Source organism: Mirounga leonina, unplaced genomic scaffold (genome assembly GCF_011800145.1).
Source record: "Mirounga leonina isolate KUSES-001 unplaced genomic scaffold, KU_Mleo_1.0 Mir_115, whole genome shotgun sequence".
Taxonomy (NCBI): Eukaryota; Metazoa; Chordata; class Mammalia; order Carnivora; family Phocidae; genus Mirounga; species Mirounga leonina.
In genome coordinates this window covers 83,422,764-83,446,515 of record NW_023270268.1, presented here as the reverse complement: position 1 = coordinate 83,446,515, position 23,752 = coordinate 83,422,764, and the positions used below count along the sequence as shown (strand labels likewise).

At 51.6% G+C, this 23,752-nt stretch overlaps 1 protein-coding gene across 5 annotated transcripts in view; it reads left to right on the top strand.

The window, feature by feature from the left end:
- TMEM44 (transmembrane protein 44) overlaps positions 1-23,752 on the top strand; it is a 33,507-nt gene that overhangs the window by 4,528 nt on the left and 5,227 nt on the right. For 3 of the 5 annotated variants that reach the window (XM_034999855.1, XM_034999851.1, XM_034999850.1), the window contains exons 3-9: positions 953-1,046; positions 2,123-2,289; positions 2,484-2,570; positions 6,451-6,621; positions 8,405-8,533; positions 10,605-10,709; positions 15,920-16,078. In XM_034999855.1, the coding sequence (XP_034855746.1) occupies positions 8,426-8,533; positions 10,605-10,709; positions 15,920-16,078 (372 nt within the window). In that variant the 5' untranslated portion in view covers positions 953-1,046; positions 2,123-2,289; positions 2,484-2,570; positions 6,451-6,621; positions 8,405-8,425. The remainder of the gene's footprint in view (positions 1-952; positions 1,047-2,122; positions 2,290-2,483; positions 2,571-6,450; positions 6,622-8,404; positions 8,534-10,604; positions 10,710-15,919; positions 16,079-23,752) is intronic. The other 2 variants (XM_034999853.1, XM_034999854.1) reach the window with 2 other exon arrangements.

Sequence of the window (23,752 nt, the reverse complement as noted above, 5' to 3'; positions counted from 1 at the left end):
AGGGAACACAAGCAGGGGGAGTGGGAGAGGGAGAAGCAGGCTTCCCGTTGAGCAGAGAGCCCGATGTGGGGCTCGATCCTAGGACCCTGGGATCATGACCTGAGCCGAAGGCAGACGCTTAACGACTGAACCACCCAGGCGCCCCCGAAGGCAGATGCTTAACCGACTGAGCCACTGAGGCGCCCTTATAACTTTTATAAGGTCCAGTAAGCAGCAGTGCCAGGAATCAAACTGCTCTTTTTTTTTTTAATTTTATTTATTTTGAGAGAGAACATGCTCATGAGCTGGCGGGGAGGGGGATTGGAGGGGGGGCATGTGGGCAGGGCAAAGGGAGAGAAAGAGGGAAAAAATCCCAAGCAGACTCCACGCTGAACATGGAGCCCCACTCGGGACTCGATCTCATGACCCTAAGGTCAGGACCTGAGCCGAAATCAAGAGTCGGACCCTTAACTAACTGAGCCACCCAGGCGCCCCTCCAGAGACTGCTGTTGACCAGTGACTCGCCTGGCATAGTAGCTGGTGCTCTGGTAGGTAGGAGCCTTGTCCGTTCCTCCAGGTGCTGGTTTGAGCACTTTCCATGTATCGGTTCATGCAATCGGCTTAGAGGAGGGAGGCGCTGTTACTATCCCTGTTCTACGGAGGAGGAAAGTGAGGCCCAGAAAAGGTCAGTGGTTGGGCCAAAGTCACACAGAAGAGGCTGGCCGTGCACTGGGAAGAGTGCAGAGTGAGAAGTGGAGGGCTGGTTCTGCTGGTGGGCCTCTGCCTAAGGGATTGGTCATTCAGGCGCCCCACCTCCTCGTCAGTCAAACGGAGTTGATAACCAGCCTTTCCTGGGGCCAGCAGGCAGCTTTGCCGGGAGCACAACATCAGTGGGAGAGGAGACCCAGGATGAGAGGTGCTGTGGTCACTGGAGAACGCTCAAACACCAAGACTCTATCTCCTTTGCTCCCAGGTATTCACGGGTGCCTACCTAGCGGCTGTTGACTTGGTGAACTTTGTCTTCATCCTCTTCCCCATCTGTGGCTGCAGACTGAAGTCTCACGTGGGTGAGTGTGTGGCCTTCTGTTCCTGTGTGCGTTCACCCACTCTTTCATCAGCGTGCTCAGTGCCTGCTCCTTGTCGCGCCTGAGCCGGGCCCCTGCCAGGTGCAGACAAAGGAATTGGCTCCCTGACCCCAGCCAGAGAAGAGAGGCAGGGCCCTGAAGAGTCATCTGTTCTGCTAGTGAAGCGGTGCACGCACACCATGCGCAACCAGAGGGAAGGATGTGACCGTGGAATGGGGACCGCAGGGAAGGGTACTCCAGGTGAAAAGAACAGTGTGAGCAAAGGCCAGGAGGTGGGGTAGTACGGGCTGTGCGAAGGAACAGTGATATCTCAGTGTGCGAGTCCAGGATGGCCAAACAAAGCCCCGTAACTTCTGGAAATGGATGCCAGAAGTGGGTGTGGGCCACCTCGGGCAGAGAGTCCCTGAGCTGGGATGGGTCACCCTGACTCTGTGGGACCGGGCCTTCCTGAGAAGGGTCAGCAGTGTGCCCAGACCCTTGTCCAGAAAGGAAGTGCTTGCACCAGTGGGGTAAGGTAAGATGCCCCCAGCTGCTCAGCACTGCCCAGAGGAGCCATGTTCTTACTAGAATTTTCAGAGGATTATCTGTCTTATATTTCAAGGAGACTTCCAAGACCGTGCTCCTTTTTTGCTCACGGTTTTCGGGCCCCAGCACAAACACTTTGATGCATTCCCCAAGGTCGCGCTGGCTCTGCTCTGTGCCAGGCTCTGCGGAGCTTACAGAAGCTGCCGGGCCGTGCTGCCTGCCCTCGGGGGGCTCCGCTCTCGCAGAGGCTACTCTGTGCACAGATACATGAGAAACACAAAACGCTATCAGAGGGCCGAGGAAGGAGAAGAGCACCAGTCGTGAGGGGGGATGGGATGGGGTGGTGGGGAGGAAGGACTTCTCCAGAGACAAGGCACAGCCACGGGGCCTTGAGGGGTGGGGAGGATGTGGCCTGTAGAACAACTTGGGAACTGGTTCTGGCATCAGGGCTGGGTTGACAGCTGTTTTTCACAGGCCGCGGTCCGTCAAATTCTAGATCCCAGAAGGCTGTGGCATTGTGGTGTTTGTTGCAGGTCGGGGCTCCCGGGAGAGGAAGAGGGGGCGGCGGCTCAGGGCCAGTGTATTTGCTCTGGCCCTGCCGCTGAGCCTGGGGCCAGGCTGGGCGCTCTGGGCCGCCATCCCAAAGGCTTCGGGCCCCATCCGAGGGCCCCAGCGGAGGCTGCTGGAAAGCCTGCTGCAGGTGAGGCTGAGCCCAGGAGGATGTGGGGGGTGTGCATGTCCCTTCCCCCCTCACGGTCCCAGCAAATGCCCTGGGTAGGGGATAGGGTTCGGGCTTGCCATGGTTGGGAGGAAACTACTAAAATTGGGAAAGGATGGGTGTGGGATGCCTGGGCTCTCTCCTCAGGGCCCTGAGCGTGTCACCTACTCCCGCAGGACAATACTGAGATCCTCGGCTACCTGTTGGGTGGCATCGCCGCCTTTGGCTCCTGGGCTTCCCGGATCCCCCCGCTCTCCAGAATCGTGAGGCTGGGTCGGGGCTGGGACTGTGGGTCACCATGGCAGGTCTTAGGGCACCCGGGAGCATCTTCCAAGCTCCGGGTCCTGGGGTGGAGAGTTGTGTCACACGTGTATCACGTTTGTGTGCGCGCGCGCACAGGGCTGGGCAGCCAATGCACGGGAGCTCATGGGGCCTGCTAGAGCCTTTCCCGGGACAGCCCATTGTGTTCTCTCCATAGCAAAGAAAAGCAGGCTCTCAGGAAAAAGGCCCTGGGGTTCAGTAAACGAACATCCCACCAGGAAGTGAGACGGTTTCAGAGGAGAGCATCTCCTCTGACCGCGGCCGGGCTTCTGTGTATTCGGGAGCATCTCCCCACAGAAACTTCCCTGGCATCCAGGCTGAGGGAAGCCCTGTGTTGGCTGGTTCCAGAGGGGACGCAGCCGTGACTTGAGATGCTGTGCTTGCCCTTGGGAAACTCACAGTCTCCTGGAAAGACACGGAAATGCAAAGCAGGATATTTTAATGCTCTGAGAAGGATAGAATCAGATGTCTGGGGTTTCGGAGGAGGGAGAAGAGGGTTCTAAGCTATTCAAATGAGTGAGGGTGAAATCATCACACCGCCAGGTGGGGGGAGGCCGCTCAGCTTGTCTCCGAAGGGATGGTGGGCCTGGAGGAGGCAGAGGTGAGGGGAAGCGGGGAGCCCCCGGGAAAAGCCACCGAGGCCGGAGAGCCGCTGTGGAAGAGCAGGATATCGTGGGTGTGCAAACCCGCTCTGCTGTGCCTGGCGGGCCTCGCTGGCAGGAATAACGGCCAGGCCTAACACCGGAAACGTGACGGGCTCCTCGCTGGGGCTAAAAAAAACATCACTTGCCCCAGAGCATCATTTCATAGCAGTTCCAGGAGAACAGATTCGGGGACGGCAGCTGCTTCATTGGTCATTTGTGGGAAGTGGAAGTCTGTGCCGTGCTGGCCGGGAACCCCCCTGGGCATGCTGCCCCCAGACCGAGCGAGGGGAGCGTGGGGAGCCCCTGGGACGTGGGGCTCGAAGACCTTCAGAGGGACTGGTGCAGTGCCTGGCTCTATTAGTTCCCTGGGGCTGCCGTAAGAAAGGTTCACAAACTTGGGACAACAGAAACGGATTGTCTGAAAGTACTAGAGGCCGGCAGACCAGTACCAAGGTGTCAGCCGGGCCATGCTCCCCCTGAAGGCGCTAGGGAAGGAGCTCTTTCAGGCCTCTTTCCCAGTTCCTGGAAGTTCCTTGGCCGATGGCTACGTAACTCCAGGGTTCACACGGCGTTCTTTCTCCGTGTGTGTGTCCTCATGTGGCCTTCCTTCTGTACGTGTCCAGGCCTAGCTTTCCCTTTTATAAAGACACGGTCATATTGGGTGAGGGTCCACCCTAATGACCTCATCTTAATGAGGTCATTTGCAAGGACCCTGTTTCCAGAGAAGGCCACATTCACCGGCTCTGGAGGCTGGGACTTCAGCATCTTTTGTGAGAGGGGAAAACAAGTCAGCCCCTAACGCCACGCACCTAACATAGCCCCATGACTGTGTCCTTCCTTCCGCTTCGTTTTATTCACAGCGTTTGTCACAGCCTGAAACTAGCTCCTTCAGTTATTGACCAAGTTGTTGGTCCCCAGTAGAACGTGAGCGCCCTGAGGGCAGTGGTCTCGTCTGTTCTGTTCCCCTCTGTATTGCAGGTGCTTGGAGCCTGCCCATGGCAGGTGCCAGCAGACACTTTTTAAAGACTTAATCTGGTCTGGGACAAAGGAAGCTCATGGATGCAGGAATTAGAAGGGCTTTCTCGGGGCAGAAAGAGCAGCCCTGTTCTCTGTGGTCTAGGGGAAGAGAACCAAAACCAAGACTGGAAAGAGGTTATGGGGGGGGGGGGGCGCCACCTCCCATTTATAGGTTAGATGTTTTGCATAGTTTCTGGAATGTTGAAAGCGATCAGTATTCCTGTTATTCCTGTCTTAGGAGGTAGTGGGCTCCCCATCACTAAAGGCATTCAAGCCTGATGGCCCCTTGGCAGGCAGATAGAGTTAGATCATGTTAGGGATTACATTGGGCAATCTCTGAGGTGCTGTCTCTGGTCCCATGAAGAAGAGCCCAGAGCTAGGATCCCCTTACTAGGGAGAAACTCAGCAGGGTTTGGGGTGTTCTGGGAAGCCTAGCCAGCACTGCTGTGAAGCCTAGATACCCGCGCAGAAGCTACTTCTAATTTACCCCTGGTGGAGGCGCTGCGGAGCAGAATGGTTGGGTGGCTTTGGTGGAAGAAGTCCCCGTTCTTCCAGGAGGGACGCGCCCGCTGACCAGGAGGGCCTAGGCTGGCAGCACTGGGATGGAGTGCTGTTGCAGAAGCTGAGGCACGGCTTGCTTCCAGCCCCCAGCGCAGATTTGCCAGGCAGCCTCCTGGCTGAACATCCCCCCCTGGGTTCTGTGTGACCAGCCAGACGAAGCCCGCATGTGCTGGACCTGCCTTATCTCGAGTCACTGAGCCAACCCCAGCCTATAGCAGTTGCTCAGCACCTACGGTGTGTCCAGTGTGCAGGCAAATAGAGCCCCATAGGCCCTAGTACTGACCCTGAAGGGAGATTGAGTTTTAAAGTCAGTGCGCATCGGGAATGGGTTGGCACGTGAGTGACAGCACAGAGCTCACCCAGGTTGAGCTGATCCAGAGCAACTGCAGGTGCAAATTCAAGAGGCAGAAGGCAGGTCCCAGCCCTGGCCCTGCAAGTCACCTCCCCTCTCGGGCCATCAGTGTCCACAGTAAATGGGGGTGGGCAGGCTGGGGGATCCCCGAGGATTTCCCATCACAGCAGTGCTGGCTGGGACAGAGCTCCTTCCTGGGCTGAGTCAGGTGCGGCCGGCAGGTCAGGGACCACCCTCCCCAGCCCAGGTGCTGGGTGTCTTTATGAACCATTCTTCAGGGCATGGCCAAGAACAAAACAGGGAGCCCTGGGAACAAAACTTGAAGACATGCAGAGGGAAACAAAACACTCCCAAGGACTCTTTTTGAGAGTTAAAATAAAAATGGGGAAAATCAACCAAACCTTGCTTTTTCCTCTGAATTTTTTTCATTCTCTAGCCAAGGCCTGTATATCTCTAAATATAATTATTTAATAAGTAAAATGAATTACATATAATTTATATTTATATCAATTTAAATATGCCGTGTGATTATATATAATTGAAAATATATAGTATTTGTGTATATACATATAAATATATACATAAAGTGACATCACACCTGTAAAGGGTACTTAACATATAAATATTGAAAGTGGGTTTTTTGGCTTTTGTTTGGTTTTGGTTTTGGTTTTTTTAACCAGTATTGTCATTATTCATTCTCCAAAAATATCCCCGGGCTTCAAAACTTCCAGAATGTTATCTCTAATGTTCTTGACCTTTCCCGGCTGGCCAGATTCAGCATTGGTGGTCCCAGGAAGAGAAGTCCTTGGCTTCTTGGCTATTCTTGGCTGTTCATAATTTGTCCTAATTCCCTCCCATTCTCCCAGCTGACATTCATGTGCCCCTACCCAGTGCGCGGTGTCAGGGATGCTGAGATGGGGAGGACGCTCTCAGGAGCACTCTGTCTGCTGGGATGTGTCATGTGTCCTGGGGCCTGGAAGTGGGAGTGACTCGCCCCTGTTTGGGTGGAGATGGTATGGGAGGTTTCTCAGAGCTGAGTTTAAGCCAGGTTCTGAGGCATGAATAGGCAAAAGAAGCAGTTTAAGCAAAAGCCGAAGCAGTACCTTTGGGGACTGGCCATGGGCAAAGAGAGGGCTTGCCCTCCAGCCTGCATGCCACCAAGAGCCTAGGTCTTAGAATCCAGCTCTGAGGAAGCTGGGGGAGGGCAGTGCTCCTCCCTGCCCAGCTCCCTCCTCTCTCTCTGTCCAGTGCCAGGGTAAGGCGTTTCCCTCCATCCACCTGTGGACCCGGCTCCTGTCGGCTCTGGCTGGCCTCCTCTATGCCTCGGCCATTGTGGCCCATGACCAGCGGCCTGAGTACCTGCTTCGGGCCACGCCCTGGTTCCTGACCTCCCTGGGCCGAGCTGCACTGGACCTCTCTGTATCCACCTGGGGCCTAGGGGCCTTGACTGCTTGTGTCTCATGTCCTCCCTGCCCCTGTGGTGCCCTCCCTCCCTCTTGCTAGATGGAGCTGTCTCCCAGGGGCTAGGGCCAAGGTTTGAGGCCTGGGGCCGACAGATGCAATTGAGTTATTTGCAATTTTGTATTTTGTTTCCTTTATGTACATATAAAAGAAAGAATGATCTCTTGGCTGGACCTCTGTGGAGCAGCAGGGGGGAGTGTGCAGGTTCCTGGCCCTGGGAGCAGGAGACCCGGGCACCAGTCTCACTGCTGCTTCTCCCCTGGGCCGGCCCCCACCCTCCCGGGAACCTGTTGCCCTCATCTTTGCCCTGTCTTTCTCACAAGGCTAGGAACGGGCTTTGCGAGCCGACCTGCCATGCAGGGCTAAGCATCCCCGTTCTCCTGTCTTTGGCACTGGAGCCTGGGCTGGGGACACAGATAAAAGCTGACAAGGGCTGCCCTTTGTCAGTGACTGCTGAGCGCCTTTCCGGTTCCCCAGTGGGTGTTGCCTGATGCGCGGACACCCCAGTGACCTTGACATGACAGCCTCAAGGGCAAGCTAAGCTCAGACAGTGGGTAATTTGTGTATGAAAAACCTGTGGATTTATCAAAAATAGTTTAGAAATAGTTAAAAACGGTGGTTTTTCTCATTAGCTGCCATATTAAGTTACCAGAAGTAGGTGGCTTGAGACAAAAGAAATGTATTCTCACAGGTCCACGGGCTACAAGTCCAAAGTCCACGCAGGGCCACACTCTCCTGGAGGCTCTGGGGGAGAACCCTCCCTTGTCTCTTCCAGCTTCTGATGGCCCCTTGTGCTCCTTGGCTCTGGTAGCGTAATTTTATCTCCTGCCTCAGTCTTCACAAAACCTCTTCCCTTCGTGGGGCGCCTGGGTGGCTCAGTCGGTTAAGCGACTGCCTTCGGCTCAGGTCATGATCCTGGAGTCCCGGGATCGAGTCCGGCATCGGGCTCCCTGCTCAGTGGGGAGTCTGCTTCTCCCTCTGATCCTCCTCCCTCTCATGCTCTCTGTCTCTCATTCTCTCTCTCAGATAAATAAATAAAACCTTAAAAAAAAAAAAAAAAAACACCTCTTCCCTTCGTGTATCTCTGCCCATCCTCTGCTCTTATAAGGACTCCAGTCATGGGATTAAGGGTCCATCCTAATCCACATGACCTCATCTTAACTATATCAGCACAGACCCTTTAAAGAAAAAAAAAGATTTTATTTTTAAGTCATCTCTACACCCAACGTGGGGCTTGAACTCACACTTGATCTTAGCCAAAAGGCCGAGAAGCGATGGGGCTTGAACTCACAATCCCCAGATCAAGAGTTGTTTGCTCCACCGACTGAGCCAGCCACGGGCTCCAAGACCCTGTTTTTAAATAAAGTCACTTTCTGAGCTTCCAGATAGATAGGAATTTGGGTGGGGGTGGAGGGGCACTATTCAACCCACTCCGTGTACTGTCCCTGTGAGCCAAGCGCTTCAAGGAAGATGTTTTTCAAAATGCTTTTGTTTAACAAGTATTTACTAAGTATTTACTAAATTCTTAGAGGCAGGGTCTTGCTGGCTGCTGGGCCCTTGTGGGGGAAATGTCAGACCCGGTTCCATTCTTAAATGAACATGTCTGTTCTGGGGCCAACCCAGGCAGGATCATCCGCGGGAGGGAGAGAGCCCAGTCGGGGGGCCCTCGGGGTGTAGAGGTGAAGGTAGCCGTGGGTGGCCGAAATGCTCTGCTTCCTTGGACCTTAACTCTCCCTCTCAGATCATATTCCTCTCCTGGGTGATGAAGAGCAAGATGAGACGGGCCTTGGGATTTGCCCCTGAAGCCGGAGAGAGCCCTGACACCCAAGCCCTCTTGACCTGCGTGGAGAAAGAGGAAGAAAGCCAGGAGGCAAGGTCTCGCCAGCTGGAAAACTGCTGGTCCCACGGGGGGCTGCGTGCGGAACCCTGGGGCTCCCTTGAACTAGGACAGTTGGTCACTTTAAAAAACTACTGTTTATGGAAAAAAAGAAAAAAATGACCGTTTTTGCCCAATACCAAGCATACCTGGAATAAATAGGATCCTCTACTTTTCCAATTACAACGTATTTTTTTAAGTTTTTTTGATCTTTTAATAAACTTTAATATATTTTTAGCAACATAGATGGAAGAGTCAAATGTCCATGTATGCTCTTTGGCAATTTACCTCCTCATATATATATGTGTGTGTGTATATATATATATATATATGTTCCCGTACTACATAAATTAATAGGTTAATTTAGAAATAATATGATTTTGCCCACATAGTTTAGGAAAACATGTATTCCCACTTTCACGTGCATCTGTGACGTCCGCATCATGGCCATCACTAACACAGCCTTTTTTCAGTTGATACAGCTAAAAGCTGGTCTTTCAAGGTTTGTTTGCATAGTGTCCACCATTTACAGTTCCGTCCTGCCAGCACGCGTGTTTGTCTCCTTTTACTGACTTGAGGAGGTGACCCCTGTGAGTAAGCAGAGCTTCTAACTGAGGCAGTTTACCTTTGTCAAAAGTCCTCGGTTCCCAGTAATTGAGAAATTACTTCATAATACAACAGTGCTTATCAGGACTAGAACATAAAGCAGGTCCCTCTTTTCTAAGATAATTTCTTGAGGAGAAAAATCTCGCCTATTGCCTGGGCTCCTCACTGTCCTCGTTTTTCTCTCAGAGAGCATGAGTGAGACTCTGTGAGCAAGCTGGTCCACTCCTTCCAACGTTCTCGTTTGATACAGTGGAATCTGACTGAGTCAATGAAACAGAAGATAGTGGTGGACATGGCCAAGGGAGAGGGGTTTACGCAAGTGCTTGGACCAGAGCTCCATGTTCCCATCAAGGCTCTAATGGGAGGTTATTTTCATTCCATTCCAGAAACTTAGGAAATTAGGTCCCCACAGGGAGCTAAAGTATTTAAAGAGAGGCTTGTGTGTCTTGGTGTTCTGAAGAGAGGAAGGGGAGCCTTTGCAATGTCTTCCACAGGGCTTTTTTTTTCCTTAAGATTTTATTTATATATTTAAGAACGAGAGAGAGAGAGAGAGCATGAGCAGGGGGAGGGGCAGAGGGAGAAGCAGGCTTCCCGCTGAGCAGAGAGCCCAATGTGGGGCTCGATGCCAGGGCCCTGGGATCATGACCTGAGCCAAAGGCAGACGCTTCACCGACTGAGCCACCCAGGTGCCCCTCTTCCATAGTTCTTTACAGCGATGGTTCTCAGTGTGTGGTCCCTGGACCAGCATCGGCCGCAAACTTATTGGGGATGCAATTCTGGGGTTCCACCAGCTCTACCAACTCTGAAGCTGAGGGTGTTCTAATAAGTCCATTGGGTGCTTCTGATGCACACTAACATCTGAGAACGATTGCTTTACAAAAGCATTTATTTAGTGCCTACTGCAGTGGTTCCCAGACTTTGCCACGCTTTAGAATCATCTGGGGGGCTTTGAAACTCCAGGTCACATCCCTACCAGTGAATCAGAATGTCTGCTAGGGGGTGGTGGGCAAAGCTAAGCATCAGGGTTTTGTTTTGTTTTGTTTTTAACATGCCGGGTGACTCCACTATGCAGCAAAATTTGGGAACCACTGGCCTACTGTGACCTCAAAGAGATAAGAGGGGCACCTGGGTGGCTCAGTCAGTTAAGCATCTGCTTTCAGCTCAGGTCATGATCCTGGGGTTCTGGGATCGAGCGCCGCATCGGGCTCCCTGCTTAGCAGGGAGTCTGCTTGTCCCTCTGACCCTCTCCCCTGTTGTGCTCTCTCCTCCTTCACTCTCTCAAACAAATAAATCGTAAAAAGAGAGAGAGAGAGATAACATAGGAAGCAGAAAGTGAAATGTACCATGAAACAACAGAAAAAAATAATTAGGGATTGTTTTGAAGAAAATGGGACTTTGTTTTTGGAAACTGTCTCCTGACTAAGAATTCTGTTTTTGTCTCCCCATCTCTGCTTGAAAGAATTCAGATTGGGTGCCTCTCACTACACTACCACCCTGCAAATCACTCAGGACAATGGCAGCCATCAGTCACTACTTGGAGCTGACCATCGAGCCGGTGCAGCAGGTAAGTGGTGGTGGGCTACAGCCAAGGGTCCAGAAGGGTGGGAAGTAGTCATGGAAGGCTTCCTGGAGGAGGTGACACTTTAGCTGCAGGATGGGCAAGATGAGGCAAGAAAGCATGTAAAAGGAGGAAGGAGCTGTCCAAGGCCTCAGTGGGGGACGGGTGAAAGGCTGGAGAGGAGGCAAGGGAGAGATCGTCCCGCTGTGGAGCCTATCCTCCTGAGGGGCAGGAGTCCAGGAGGCATCAGGACTAGAGACTCAGGGGCAGATGTGCCTTTTAGAGGCGTCACTCAGGCAGTGTTGGAGGGCAGAGGAGGCAAGAGGAGATAGAAGCAAGGCAGTCAGTGAGGGACAGCTATAAGTCCAGGAGAGAGGTGGTGTGGCCTGAACCAAGGCTGGGGCAGGGGGAGAGGCGGAGACTGAGTGGAGGCTTGGGAGGCTGAGGGAGGCTGAGCGCTCCCGATGACTCCCGAGGTCCTAAGCCTGTGCACAGAGGGTCCCCAGGAGGAAGAGGTTTAGAAAAGAGATGGGAAGAGGTGACAGGAAGTCCACCCCCTCATCCCACACCCACTAAGACTTCCAGCGACCTCCAAGTCCGTAAATCCTGGGTCGGCCCTCTCCTTGTTGGGATTGAACACACTTGGCCACTGGCTGCTTCGGATTTATGGAGCGCCGGCGCTCCCAGCTTCTCTGCACCTTGTGCAGGCCCCTGAGGGCGGGCTGGCCCCCGAGGCTGCAGCACCCCAGCTCTGTCCCTGCAGGGCTCCCTCCTCTTGGCATGCTTGCCCGCCCGGGCCCGCAGTCCCAGAGCGCTCGGGGCCAGCTCCCCTCCCGGCGGGGTCACCACACGGCACCCCACCCTTGCCGTGACGGAACAGAACTTGGGATTGCCATGCCCTCCCCATCCCCCATCCTCAAATTCTTCTCTCCTCCTCACTGCACGTCCACTCCAGCTGTGAGTCTCCTACATACTGCTTTTATAATAGAGCCAGCAGCCTCCTACCTCATTCCCTCATCCCCTTCTCGGGAGTTAACCTTGCCCCCCCCTCCACCTGCAGCCAGCAGCCAGAAGGGGCAACTACATCGTGTTCCTCCTTGGTGTGAAGCCCCCTGGCTTCCCATCTCATACAGAAAAAAATCTAAAGTTCCACAGACTTGCGAGACCCCAGAGCCCAGCACTCGCTCCCTCCCCGCTTCTCTCCCCTATTCTCTTCCCTCTTCACTCCTCCCAGCTGCCTGGGATTTCTCTCTCCATTCCTGTGCCTAGAATGCTCTTCCTCCTAATTGCTTTTATATGGCTGCCTCCTTCCAGTCTTCCGGACTTCAGTTTAAACGTCACCTTCTCTGGGTGGCTCAGTCAGTTAAGCATCTGCCTTCGGCTCAGGTCATGATCCCAGAGTCCCTGGATCAAACCACCCCATGAGCTCCCTACTCAGCGGGGAGTCTGCTTCTCCCTCTACCCCTCCCCCCTGCTCTTGATCTTTTTCTCCCTCTCCCCCCAAAATAAATAAAATCTTAATAAAATAAATGTCACCTTCTCAAAGGCCATCCCTGACTACACACTCAAAAGTAGCCTCTACCTTTCTATCATATGTCTCTATTTTACTGCCTTTTTAAATACTCTACAAAGCACTTCTCACTATCTTTTACTTTGGTTGTCTGTCTCCTGCTGGGATGTAAACTTTGCCTCCTTCTCTCCTGTTTGCCTAGACCCTGGTGTGTGAGGCCCTCGGTAAAGGCTGTTTGGATGTTTGGAGCGTGGCGCGGAGCTCAGTGGTAGCAGCCCTGTTCAGCTGCCCAAGAGACGGGCTGGTGCTCAGAGTTTGGGCCTGAAAGATAGGTTTTGGGGCGCCTGGGTGGCTCAGTTGGTTGAGCGACTGCCTTCGGCTCAGGTCATGATCCTGGAGTCCCGGGATCGAGTCCCGCATCGGGCTCCCTGCTCAGCGAGGAGCCTGCTTCTCCCTCTGACCCTCCCCCCTCTCATGTGCTCTCTCTCATTCTCGCTCTCTCAAATAAATAAATAAATCTTTAAAAAAAAAAAAAAAAAAGATAGGTTTTACTCTTTGTTGTGGTTCCCTGGAAAGGAGGCACAAGTAACCCCAGGATGTCAGTGGCATTGAGAGAGATTGAGAGCACGCTTTCACAGCTAAGAGCCCACTTGGGCCATGAAACCCTTGTTAGAATGGGATGTCTGGGGAGAGAGCACAGGGAACCCCAGCAGCATCTGGCAACGTTTTGCACTAGAAATTTTTAAATCATAGGACTTCTGAAAAATACTAGTGCAAAACTTGCATTCACGGGGCGCCTGGATGGCTCAGTTGGTTAAGCGACTGCCTTCGGCTCAGGTCATGATCCTGGAGTCCTTGGATCGAGTCCCGCATCGGGCTCCCTGCTCGGCAGGGAGCCTGCTTCTCCCTCTGACCCTCCCCCTCTCATGTGCTCTCTGTCTCTCTCATTCTCTCTGTCTCAAATAAATAGATAAAATCTTAAAAAAAAAAAAAAAAAAACTTGCATTCACTCTAACCCTCCCAGTACCTGAATCTTGAGTGGATTCATGCTGCGGAACTGACTCCGGGAAAGAAAAGTGTGTCCCTCCTTCATTCTCTTCCATTGAGGCCGCCTGCAGCACATTTTTGAGCAAATAGTCCCATTTGGCTTCTTCCTTCTGTGTCCACCAGAGGGCAGTGGTGTCGCTGAGACAGCTCCCAGCCGCCAGCCTGCAGCCCCGGTCCCTGCGGGGCAGGAAGCCGCTTCTCTGGGCTCCAGGGCCACCACTCCCACAGGAGTGTGTTTGTTAAGGGCTGACTACTTGCCAGTCTTTGAGACAGTAATAACAGCCATCGCTTCCGTGATGCTTCTTACGCTGGTCACAGATGGTGCTTAGAGTACTGGACTAAGTGCTTTGTAACCAACCATAGAAATGCTCCCTCTGGGCTAAGCGCTTTGTGTACATGAACTCATGTAAACCTCACAGCCGACCCCTAACCTCATTTTACAGATAAGGAATACGGGGCACAGAGAGGTTAAGCAACTTGCTCAAGGTCACACAGCTTGTCAGTGGCAGAACCAGGATTCAGACCAGTCTCTACCCGAGTCTGTGCACTTGACCACTAGGCAACACTGCCTCTTACTTGGCATAATGTCTGACACCAAGTAAGCACTTGATAAATGGTTGGCTTTTAAATTATTCTTAATGTAAATTCTCATAAGTATTATTATTTCTATTGTTATTGAATAATTACCCATTGTATTATGATTTTAAATTGAGGCGCAGGGAGGGTTAAGTAGCTTGCCCAAGATCTCATAGTTAGAAAAGCACAGGAATGTGTTTCAAATGAAGCCTGTCTGATCCTGGGACCTGAGCTCTATTTTTTATTTATTTATTTATTTATTTATTTATTTGACAGAGAGAGAGAGACCGTGAGAGAGGGATCATAGCAGGGGGAGTTGGAGAGAGAGAAGCAGGCTCTCCGCTAAGCAGGGAACCCAATTCCGGACTCAATCCCACGACCCTGGGATCATGACCTGAGCCGAAGGCAGATGCTTAACGACTGAGCCACCCAGGCGCCCCCGAGCTTTTTTTTAAAGAGAACATGTTCTCTGTGTTCATTTCATGCCTGATCAGTTAGCCAATTTTTTCTGTTTTTCATGGCAATGTCCCAGGGGACAAGGCTGTGGTGAAATAGGTCCCCTGCTGCCATGTGCATCGCTGTGTGTCCTGTCTGCCCAGCCACCTGGAAGTAGACAACAGGGGCCACAGGGATGCTCACTTGTCTTTCAAGCAGTCCCTCCTGGGCGCTGGTCCTAAGGAGAGGTTTTTCAGGAGACGCACCCGGTTCAGGCTAAACTCAGAGGCTGAGGGCCATGGGGTTATGGGGATCATGGCTTGGAGCATTTGAGGACTCTATTGTTGTTGCCTGGGGACCTGTGCCCCCCACCCCCCAGCCTATCTAGCCAGGTCTCGCGTGAAACCCTGCGCCTGATGCACCCAGGGCTGGAGCCTGCGTGATTTGGGGTCCAGTACGAGTAGCCATTCTCATGTGTCCGGGGCATTTACACCTGAGCCCTCTGACCCCCTTCAAAGGAGGCAAGGCAGGGACTACTACCCCCTTTGCTAGATTAGGAAACTGAGACTCAAGGAAGATGCATTTCTTGCCGAGGTGTGCGGTTTGTTGTGGAAGATGCGGCTCTAGAAGGCAGGCTGTTCCCCTGTGGTGTGTCAGTGGAAGGACCAAAATCCTGCCTGGTTCTGAAGCCCTGGCCAGCAGGGCTTCAGGATCTCTGGGGAAGCTCTCTTCTGAGACGGATGGATGGATGGGTGGGTGGATGGATGGGTGGATGGGTGGATGGGTGGATGGGTGGGTGGATGGATGGATGAAAATCTTGCAAGTTTCTTCCTCCCTTTACCCTCCCGAGCTGCTGGTGGGTATGAGGCCATGCAGTACATTTTGGCAGAAGCTCTCCAAATTACAAATTACAAATTTACATACCCTCTGATCCAGCAATTCCGCTTCTAGAAATGTATCCTTTAAGTACCCTGAAACCTTGGATGTACAGTAGAATTTCCTGCAGCCAGTGTTGTAAAAGCAATAGACTGGGAACGCCCTCAACGTCCGTCAGTAGAGGACAGGTTTTGCAGATCGGGAACACCTACACGATGCCACGAAAGGAACAGAAAGAGCAACAAAGCCTCTGCTATAGAACTATCTCCAGAACATATTGTGAAGTGAGAAAAAGCAAGGTGCCTAGGAGAGTGTAGATGTGCTACCACCGTGTGTGGAACTAGGGGAGCTGTATATTTGCATTTGACTGGATATGGATGGACTATCTGGATGGATACACAGGAACCTGAGCCCTGGCTGCCCCTGGGGAGACCTGGGTGGCTGCGGGATTTGGGTGGGGGCTGACTTTGCATTCTACACCCTTTTGTACCTTTTTAAAAAAAGATTTTATTTATTTATTTGAGAGAGAGAGAGAGCATGAGTGGGGGGAAGGGCAGAGGGAAAAGCAGACTCCCGGCTGATTAGGGAGCCCCATGTGGGGTTCGACCCCAGGACCCTGAGATCATGACCTGAGCTGAAGGCGGATCTTAACCAACTGAGCCACCCAGACGCCCCTTGTACCCTTTCAATACTGGAGTATTTGAATGCTTTGACAATTCAAAAATAAAGCAAGCTAAGTCTCCCTGCCTGCCCTTCCCCACACACCTTGCAGGCAAGTTGCAGCACCACCAGGCTGCCCGGCGATGGACAGATGAGCCCTGGAGACGCCACGCTGCAGGAGCCCCCCTCGTACCCTCCCGTTCAGGTCATCCGGGCCCGCGTGTCTTCCAGCAGCTCCTGCGAGGTCTCCTCCATCAACTCGGACCTCGAGGTACACGCTGCCGCCTGCCAGGTGCATGGCTGTCACTCACTGCCGCTTGCCGGTGCCTCCGCGGCGCTTGCACTGCTGTGCTCCCGGCTGCCCACGCTAAGCTCACGCCCGCCGGGCGGTAAACGAGCATGCATGATGCTCCCGCTCCCGGAGGCGCGCACGCCCGCTGGTCGGTGATGGAGCATGCGTGGGGCTCCCGCCCCAAGAGGCGCGCACGCCCGCTGGGCGGTGAACGAGCATGCGTGGTGCTCCCGCCCCCGGAGGCGCGCACGCCAGCCGGGCGGTGAACGACCATGCATGGTACTCCCGCCCCCGGAGGCGCGCACGCCCGCTGGGCGGTGAACGAGCATGCGTGGTGCTCCCGCCCCCGGAGGCGCGCACGCGGGGTGGGGCTGAGAAGAGCTTCCCATGGTCAAATGAGTCAGGGCCACAGGGCATGGTTCGGTGCCCTCTTAGAGTCACTTGCATGTTCAAGCCTTACAGAATTAAATGCATGCGTGCGTGATTAACTGTCACAGTCGGAGTGTTCCCCGAACCCATTTGACCGTGGAGCATCTCTCCTCCGGGAGGAGCACCAGCTACCGGCCTGGAGCTCTCAGGGTCTCGTACCCAGGAGCCCTGTGCTGGGCACCGTGCACGGCACTTCGGCAGACTCCACCTCAGATCTGTGAAGAAAACACAGGTCGTATTTTGGATGCCACAACGGGCTCTAACTCTCGGGTCGAGCTGTTAGGTCACTGTCACTCCCCCCACTGTGGCTCCCGGCCCGGTTCTAGGAGGAAGTTTCCCTTTGCCTGTGGACAGTGACAACAAGGACAGTGTTGTGGGTGTGTGGTGGCAACAGGAGAGTGTCCGCTGTCTCTGGCAGGGCTTGGGTGGGGAAAGGAGGACTCTCCTTCCCCCTGGGTTTGTTTTCTACACTCTTGGAGTTAAAATGCCCTTTTATAAAATGATAATAGCAAGGGGTAGTTGGTGTTGAGGTTTTGGTTTTGGTTTTTGTAATGGCCTTATCTAGCAAAATAGTCCGTCAGCCATCTTGGATGAGTCGAACTTGTGAACTCCAAAATCCGAAAGACTCAGAGCCACTGATCTGTGGGATACAGTCCAGATTCTTCAGTGTGACGTTCTAGACCTTTCACCGCTACCTTAGCCTCATGGGATCGCCCCCCACCCTTATTACCTCTATGTCCACCTTGGCAATGGACTGTTCCCTGTACCCAGGCCTCTGGGCCTTTCTCCCTGGGGTTCTCCCTGGCCCGTGTGTCAGAATCCTACCCAGATGCCACCTGCTGGGTGGCGTTACTTTCATGCCGACAACACACACACACACACATGAGATTAATGGCTCCTTCCCTTGGGTGCCAGAACATACACCTCTCTTACACAACTTCCATTGTTCGCCTTGTCATCTGATGAGCTGTAGGGGCGTGTCTCCCCACCAGGATGGGCATGAACCTTTTAGGAGTAGGGCCTGAGCCACTTTTACCTTTCTCTGCTCCTTGATTCCAGAACACAGAGGCCATTGAAAGCTGGGTTTTGAGTGAAGGATTCTGCACCAGACCAAGGACCATTTGGGGCCCATGTATCCCCATGTCATTTGGTGTTGTTTATTTCCTGGATCCAGTCTCAGAATTTGTAGGACACCCACAGCACATGGCTTGGCAGCCTGCATCCAGCAGTCTTGGCAGAAATCTAAGGCTCCGGGGGAGGGTGCAGAATGAGCCTGATGGCCAAGTGGGTTCAGTGAGGAGGAAAGACAGTTAAGTCAATGAGTCAGGGAGGAGCTGGGGAGACCCAGGAGCAGTATTTGCTCTGTGGAAACAGGGGCAGCCAGAGTTGAGGTAAGGATTGGACAGTGACCTTGAAAAATTGAGACATTTGTCTCCGTGGCAGGTTTGGGCTATTCTGTGATTTGTGGTCCTTGTCCTTCCCCCCATTCTTTACAACCTCTGTCTTTCTAGACATTGATTTTTTAAAACTAAGTACAAAGGGGACAGGGTCACACTTTTAAATTAGGCAAACGGAAGGCATTGCCCATGTTGAAAGGAATACAGTTTTTGAGGCTCACCTGCCCCAGCCCGGCCCATGGCACAGTCCTCCGGCTTCGCTCCCAAAAGCACACACACCACAAATGACAAGCTACTGAGACCTGCAAAGAAATAACTTAGACTTCCGCTAGATATGAACGCTAACGCATCAAACGGAATTGGAAAACTCCCACTACAGATGGCTCAGTGGATGAGCAGGAGACAGCGGAGCTTTTGTCCGCTGGGGGATCCGCTGGGCCTGCTGGTTGTCTGCATGTTCTGCTCTTAAAAGTAATACATGTTTGTTGTGGAACATTTGGAAACATTTGGAAAACGCAAAGAACAAAATTGAAATTACCCTACAAGCCTACCAACCGGCGGCTGCCTCTGGGTGGTGGGACTGTCCAAGCTTGACAGTGTCCCCTGGTGTTTGAAGCAATATTCACTAAAGATCCCAGTTCATTAATGGCAGAATATGAGCAAGAAGGTGTCTCTTGGCAGGTGGGTAACGTAGCACTTCACCTGCCCGTTTGGTCACTTACTTGGCACCTATTTTCTGAGCATGGGAATTGGAAAGAAAAATGCCTGAAGGCTGGCCTGAGCCCACCTCACAGGGTGGCAGGCACCTGGTAACTTGGTAACTTGGTCACAGATGAGAGTGTTACTCCCCCAGACCACACTCCCGAGGGACTGAAGCCTGGGGACCGATGAAGCCTGAGGACCGATGGTCAGAGAGCCTCAGTCCGGCACTGCCTCTGGCTTATGACTTCTTGCTCTGAGGCTTGCACAGTTTAAATCTTTGCTGGCGTTAGGCTGAGACAGCGTGGCATCTGTCTCCACTCTCGGGCTGCGCCACCCTGCCTGTCTCCCCTGGACTCCCCTGAGGTGGCCTTGGCTGTCTGTCTTGACGGCTTCTGCTTGTCCCCTCAGACCCCTAAGTGAATGCATTCCAGCTCCCCCCCCCCAGGCCCGTGGAGGCCTGGGAGCCCCTCTGCGTCATTGAGGTGATGTGTTTCTCTCTCCTGTGGTCTTTTATGATGTTGTAACTCTCAGATGGTGGCTTTATGTCCTTGTGCTGGGCACACAGCAACTGGGGTGAATACTGCTTCCTGCAGTGCTGGGGAGGAGGGGAGTGGGGGGGAGGGTCCCCGCAGCACCTAGTTCACTCCGTGCCTGCACATCCATCAGTCAGGATGATGGTTGTCATCGCTGACACATGCCAGACACTGCATGCTCTGTACTTTACAAACGGTGCTCCGTGTAATCCTCCCAACAGCCCCGAGGCAGGTACCTTTGTTATTCTTTTTTTTTTTTAAGATTTTATTTCTTTATTTGAGAGAAAAAACACATGAGAGAGAGCTTGTGGAGGAGGGGCAGAGGCAGAGGGAGAAGCAGGCTTCCCGCCAAGCAGGGAGCCCGATGCGGGGCTTGATCCCAGGACCCTGGGATCATGACCTGAGCCGAAGGCAGATGCTTAACCGACTGAGCCACCCAGGCACCCCTACCTTTGTTATTCTTGTTTTCCTGAAGAGGGGACTAGAACTCAGTGAGGTTAAGTAACTTGCCCAAGAAAACGTTAATAATAATAGTAGTAATAATAATAATAATAGGGGGCAGACGTGGGGTTTGACCCCAACTCTGTCTGGCTCTGAAAGCCCTGTTGTTAACCGCTGCACCGCACTGCCTTGGCAGGGACTCCTACCCAGGGAGGTATGCAGGCCCAGGCTTATCCTGCATTCCCATTTTACAGATGAGAAACCCGACTCTCTGTCCAGGACTCTTGCCGCCCCCCTGTACTCCCCTGGGTGGTCAGGGCATGCCCTAATAGGAGAAAACACTGGGGTTGGCAAGTAAATGCACTGACGGCAGAACAGGAGAAGGGCCGAGACAGAGACCGAGGAGGCCAGGTGACCTCACCTGGAGGGAGACTTTGGATTATTTTCACCTTTCCTCAAGTGTGCAGGGCTGGGTTGGTCAGGGCACCAGATGAATGATGCCAGAGCCTTCAGTGTGACCTGTGACCCTGTAGGGAGGCCATGTGTTTGGACTGTGTGGGATTCTGGACGTCTGCACAGGAGACGGCACGCTCCACAGAGACAGGATCCACTCGTTTATTCGCTCACTCATTCACCCACTCAGCACAAGGCAGCCCCGCTCCTGCAGAGCCACCTGAGGGCAGACTGAGTGGATGCTGAGTGTCCACAGTGGGGGCCGCGGCCCAGAAGGACAGGGCTTTCGGGAGTGCCCTTTTCCCTTTCTGGGGCAGCCAGCCCCTGACTTTCCTCCAGTGTTGAAACTGTTCCTGTGCCTTTTAAAGCCCTTCCCTTCCTTTCCCTCCCCTCCCCTTCCCTTCCCTTTCCTCTTTTCTTTGCCTTTTTCTTTTCTTTTTCCTTTCCTTTCCTTTCCTCTCCTCTTTTCTTTTCCCTTTCCTTTCCTTTCCTCTTCCTTTTCCCTTTCCTTTTTTCTTTTTCCTTTCCTTTCCTTTCTTTTCCTTTTCTCCAATCCCCCCCACCGGAATGCAAGAAAAGATTTAAGTCCAGCTTTGTGATGAAAGAGTATTTAGTCATTTTTCCCTCTGTGCTCCCTCAAAATGCCATAGACCTGGTGGAAGAAGCTTTGTAGAAATTTTGCAAAGAGGCTGTTTCTGTCGTTGGAACAAAGTCTCTTGTGTGTACATGTGTGGGGCATAAGAACAGAACCGAACACCAGATTGCTCTATTTGAAGAGGGTCAGGTCCCTGTATGTCCCTGCTAATTCTGTGCCTAAGCCTGTTGACAACCAAGACTGCTTGTTCCCTCTCTAAACCCTGCTTCCAGCACCAGCAGACCAGGACAGATTCCTTTGGATGTTTGCCATTTTTAAGGCCAAATCATTCTTTTAAGGAAAAAAATTACATGTATGTGTGTATATATATATATACACATATATATAACAAAACATGTTTAAGTGTTTTATAAAATTAAATGTAGATTTATTATATATAAATTTATATTTGTGTATAAATTTATTACATATATTTTTAAAATATATATTTATATTAATAGGCTATAAAAGTGCTAATTTTAGAAGAAAATCATATAAGTATAAAGAAGGAGGCCAGAACATTCCAATAAGTCCAAAGGTCAAAATCAAGTTCAGGACATGGATTCTGCCCTCCACGGATCTGTGTCCTTCCCAGACAGCTGGCGCCACTTGCAGTGAGACCATGAGAAAGAATACTTCCTGAAATGTGTGTTCAGTCAGCTGGTTCCCCCGGGGTGAGCAGAGAGGCTCCCCTGGGCCCCAGAGGGAAATGCGCCATGCAGGACACAGCACAGACTCGGGCTTCTCTGGGCTCTCGCTGACCTGCCAGGCAACCTCGGGCCCCCACTGGACTTCTTGAATTTTAGCTTCTCCTTCTGTACATAGGAATCTTGAGAGTTGTCCTATACCTGTATTACAGGGTGACTGGGAGGATCAGGTAGGGGCAGCTGGTGTGTTGCACATAGGGTCATGGAAAGCAGGCTGGAGGTGGGCTTGGATACGCACTCTGGGCCTTCTGGCCATGGTATCAGTCGGGCTGCACTCATCCTTTCTCTGGACCTGCTCTGAAAGTAGAGACGATGATTTCAGGGAGGGCGGTGAGGCTCCGCCAAGGTCGGGATGTGAAGAGCACTGTTCCCACAGATGCTCACTCTGAAACCCCGGCTTTGGACTGGGCTGCCTTTAAGGTCCGGCCTAACACCATGACCTTAAGTGTAAAAGTGTATTGTGGAGTTCGGGCAGGCGGAGAGGAGGAAGGAGTGCGTGGGGAGATGAAAGCTTGCTCCGTCTAGGGTAAGTGCTATAGAATAGCTTAATGAACTAGAGAAATAGAAAGGGTGCCATTTGGAAGCATATGGTATAATTTTTTAAAGTCTGTAAGGCTCCAGGTAAAGGAAATCTACTTAATGAATTCTGGGAGAGAATCATAGCTGGTCTGTACCTGGCCAGTCTTGAACACTTTATAATTAGAAGAAACAAAAAACTCTGTAATTGGTCCTGAGTCCAATACTGTGTCACCTCCCCAGTATTGGGAAAAGTCGCTTCTCCCTAAATGTAAGAGGACGAAATCTAAAATGTAAGCCTGGAAAGTGACCCTGTTTCCTCAATGGCTAGGACATACCTCAAAAGCCTTCAGAAAAAAAGGAAAAGTTACCCCATGCTTTGTAGACGGGAAGCTACATGTTGCTTCTTTGATTTCAGAAGCACAAAGAAGTGTGCTTTTAGAAAGGAGCTGAACTGACATATTACATGCTGTGGTTCATGTCGGTGACAGAATCATGGTCCTAAAGACAATTTCAAGATACGAGGTAATGGGGCACCTGGGTGGCTCACCCATTAAGCGTCTGCCTTCGGCTCAGGCCCTGATCCCAGGGTCCTGGGATCGAGCCCCGCATCGGGCTCCCTGCTCGGCGGGAAGCCTGCTTCTCCCTCTCCCACTCCCCCTGCTTGTGTTCCCCTCTCTCGCCGTGTCTCTCTCTGTCAAATAAATAAAATCTTTAAAAAAAAGAAGACACGAGGTAATGCTCACAGATGTTAAGGGAGAAAAGCCATTTGCACATTGTGGTTTGTGTGTGTGTGTTTATGTGTATTTCAGAGGGCTATTCAGTAACTGTTCATGGAGGCTCTTTCTTGGAGGAGAATTATGGGATAGAATTTATTTTGTTTTTGAAAAAATTTCTGCACAGAAATTAACACATTTTGCTCTTGAAATAGGGAAAGCCGAAGGCAGATGCTTTCCTCCAGTGTTGAAACTGTTCCTGTGCCTTTTGAAGCCCAGAAAAGCACCAGAAAATGTTATTTATTTTCACTTTTGGGGACATGGAGAGAGATCTCAGAGACATTTGGGTTCATTGCACTCCTTGGGCACATTGTCATTTTTGGCTTAAGAAGTAACTTTAAAAAGAAATCCTGACTACTACTGCCACTAGAGGGCACTCTTCTTAAATTTTAGACTGTGATGTTGAAGATTGGGAAAGGAAGTTTCAAGCTTTCTTATCAATCCAGTTGGAGGACTCTTGGGCCTGTTTGTTTGCTCGGTTTTAAATAAACTTTTTAAATTTTGGAATAATTTGAGATTTACAGAAAAGTTGCAAAAGTAGTACAGAAAGTTCCTGTGTGCCTTTGCCCAGTTTCTTGTAATGTTAACATCTTACACGAGAATGCTTCTGGCAAAACTGAGAAATTAACACTAGTACATTACTATTAACTAAACTATAGACTTTATTTGGATGTCACCAGTTTTTCCATTAATATTCTTTTTCTCTTCCAGTATGTCACACTGCATTTAATAATTTTTTTTAACAAATACAGCCACTCACTGTGGTAACATCAGATTACTACTGCTATTTTGCATGACCATCTGTATTTTCTAAAGAAAGGTAAAATTTAAGCAACTTTTCTTTCATCTCTCTTTTTATTTCTGTTTCATTTGTAAAAGTTGTTTCACTTTTCAACCCCTACGTCCTCCCAACATCTCTGTCATTTGCAGTGTGTAGAACTATCATTTCAGTAATTTCATATCTTTTCCAATTAATTCTGTTTTTATTTTCAATTCTGTGGGGGTTTTTTTTCCAGTTTATGTCTCCCTCCCACAGCAGGATGTCATTAAAAGATGAATACTATG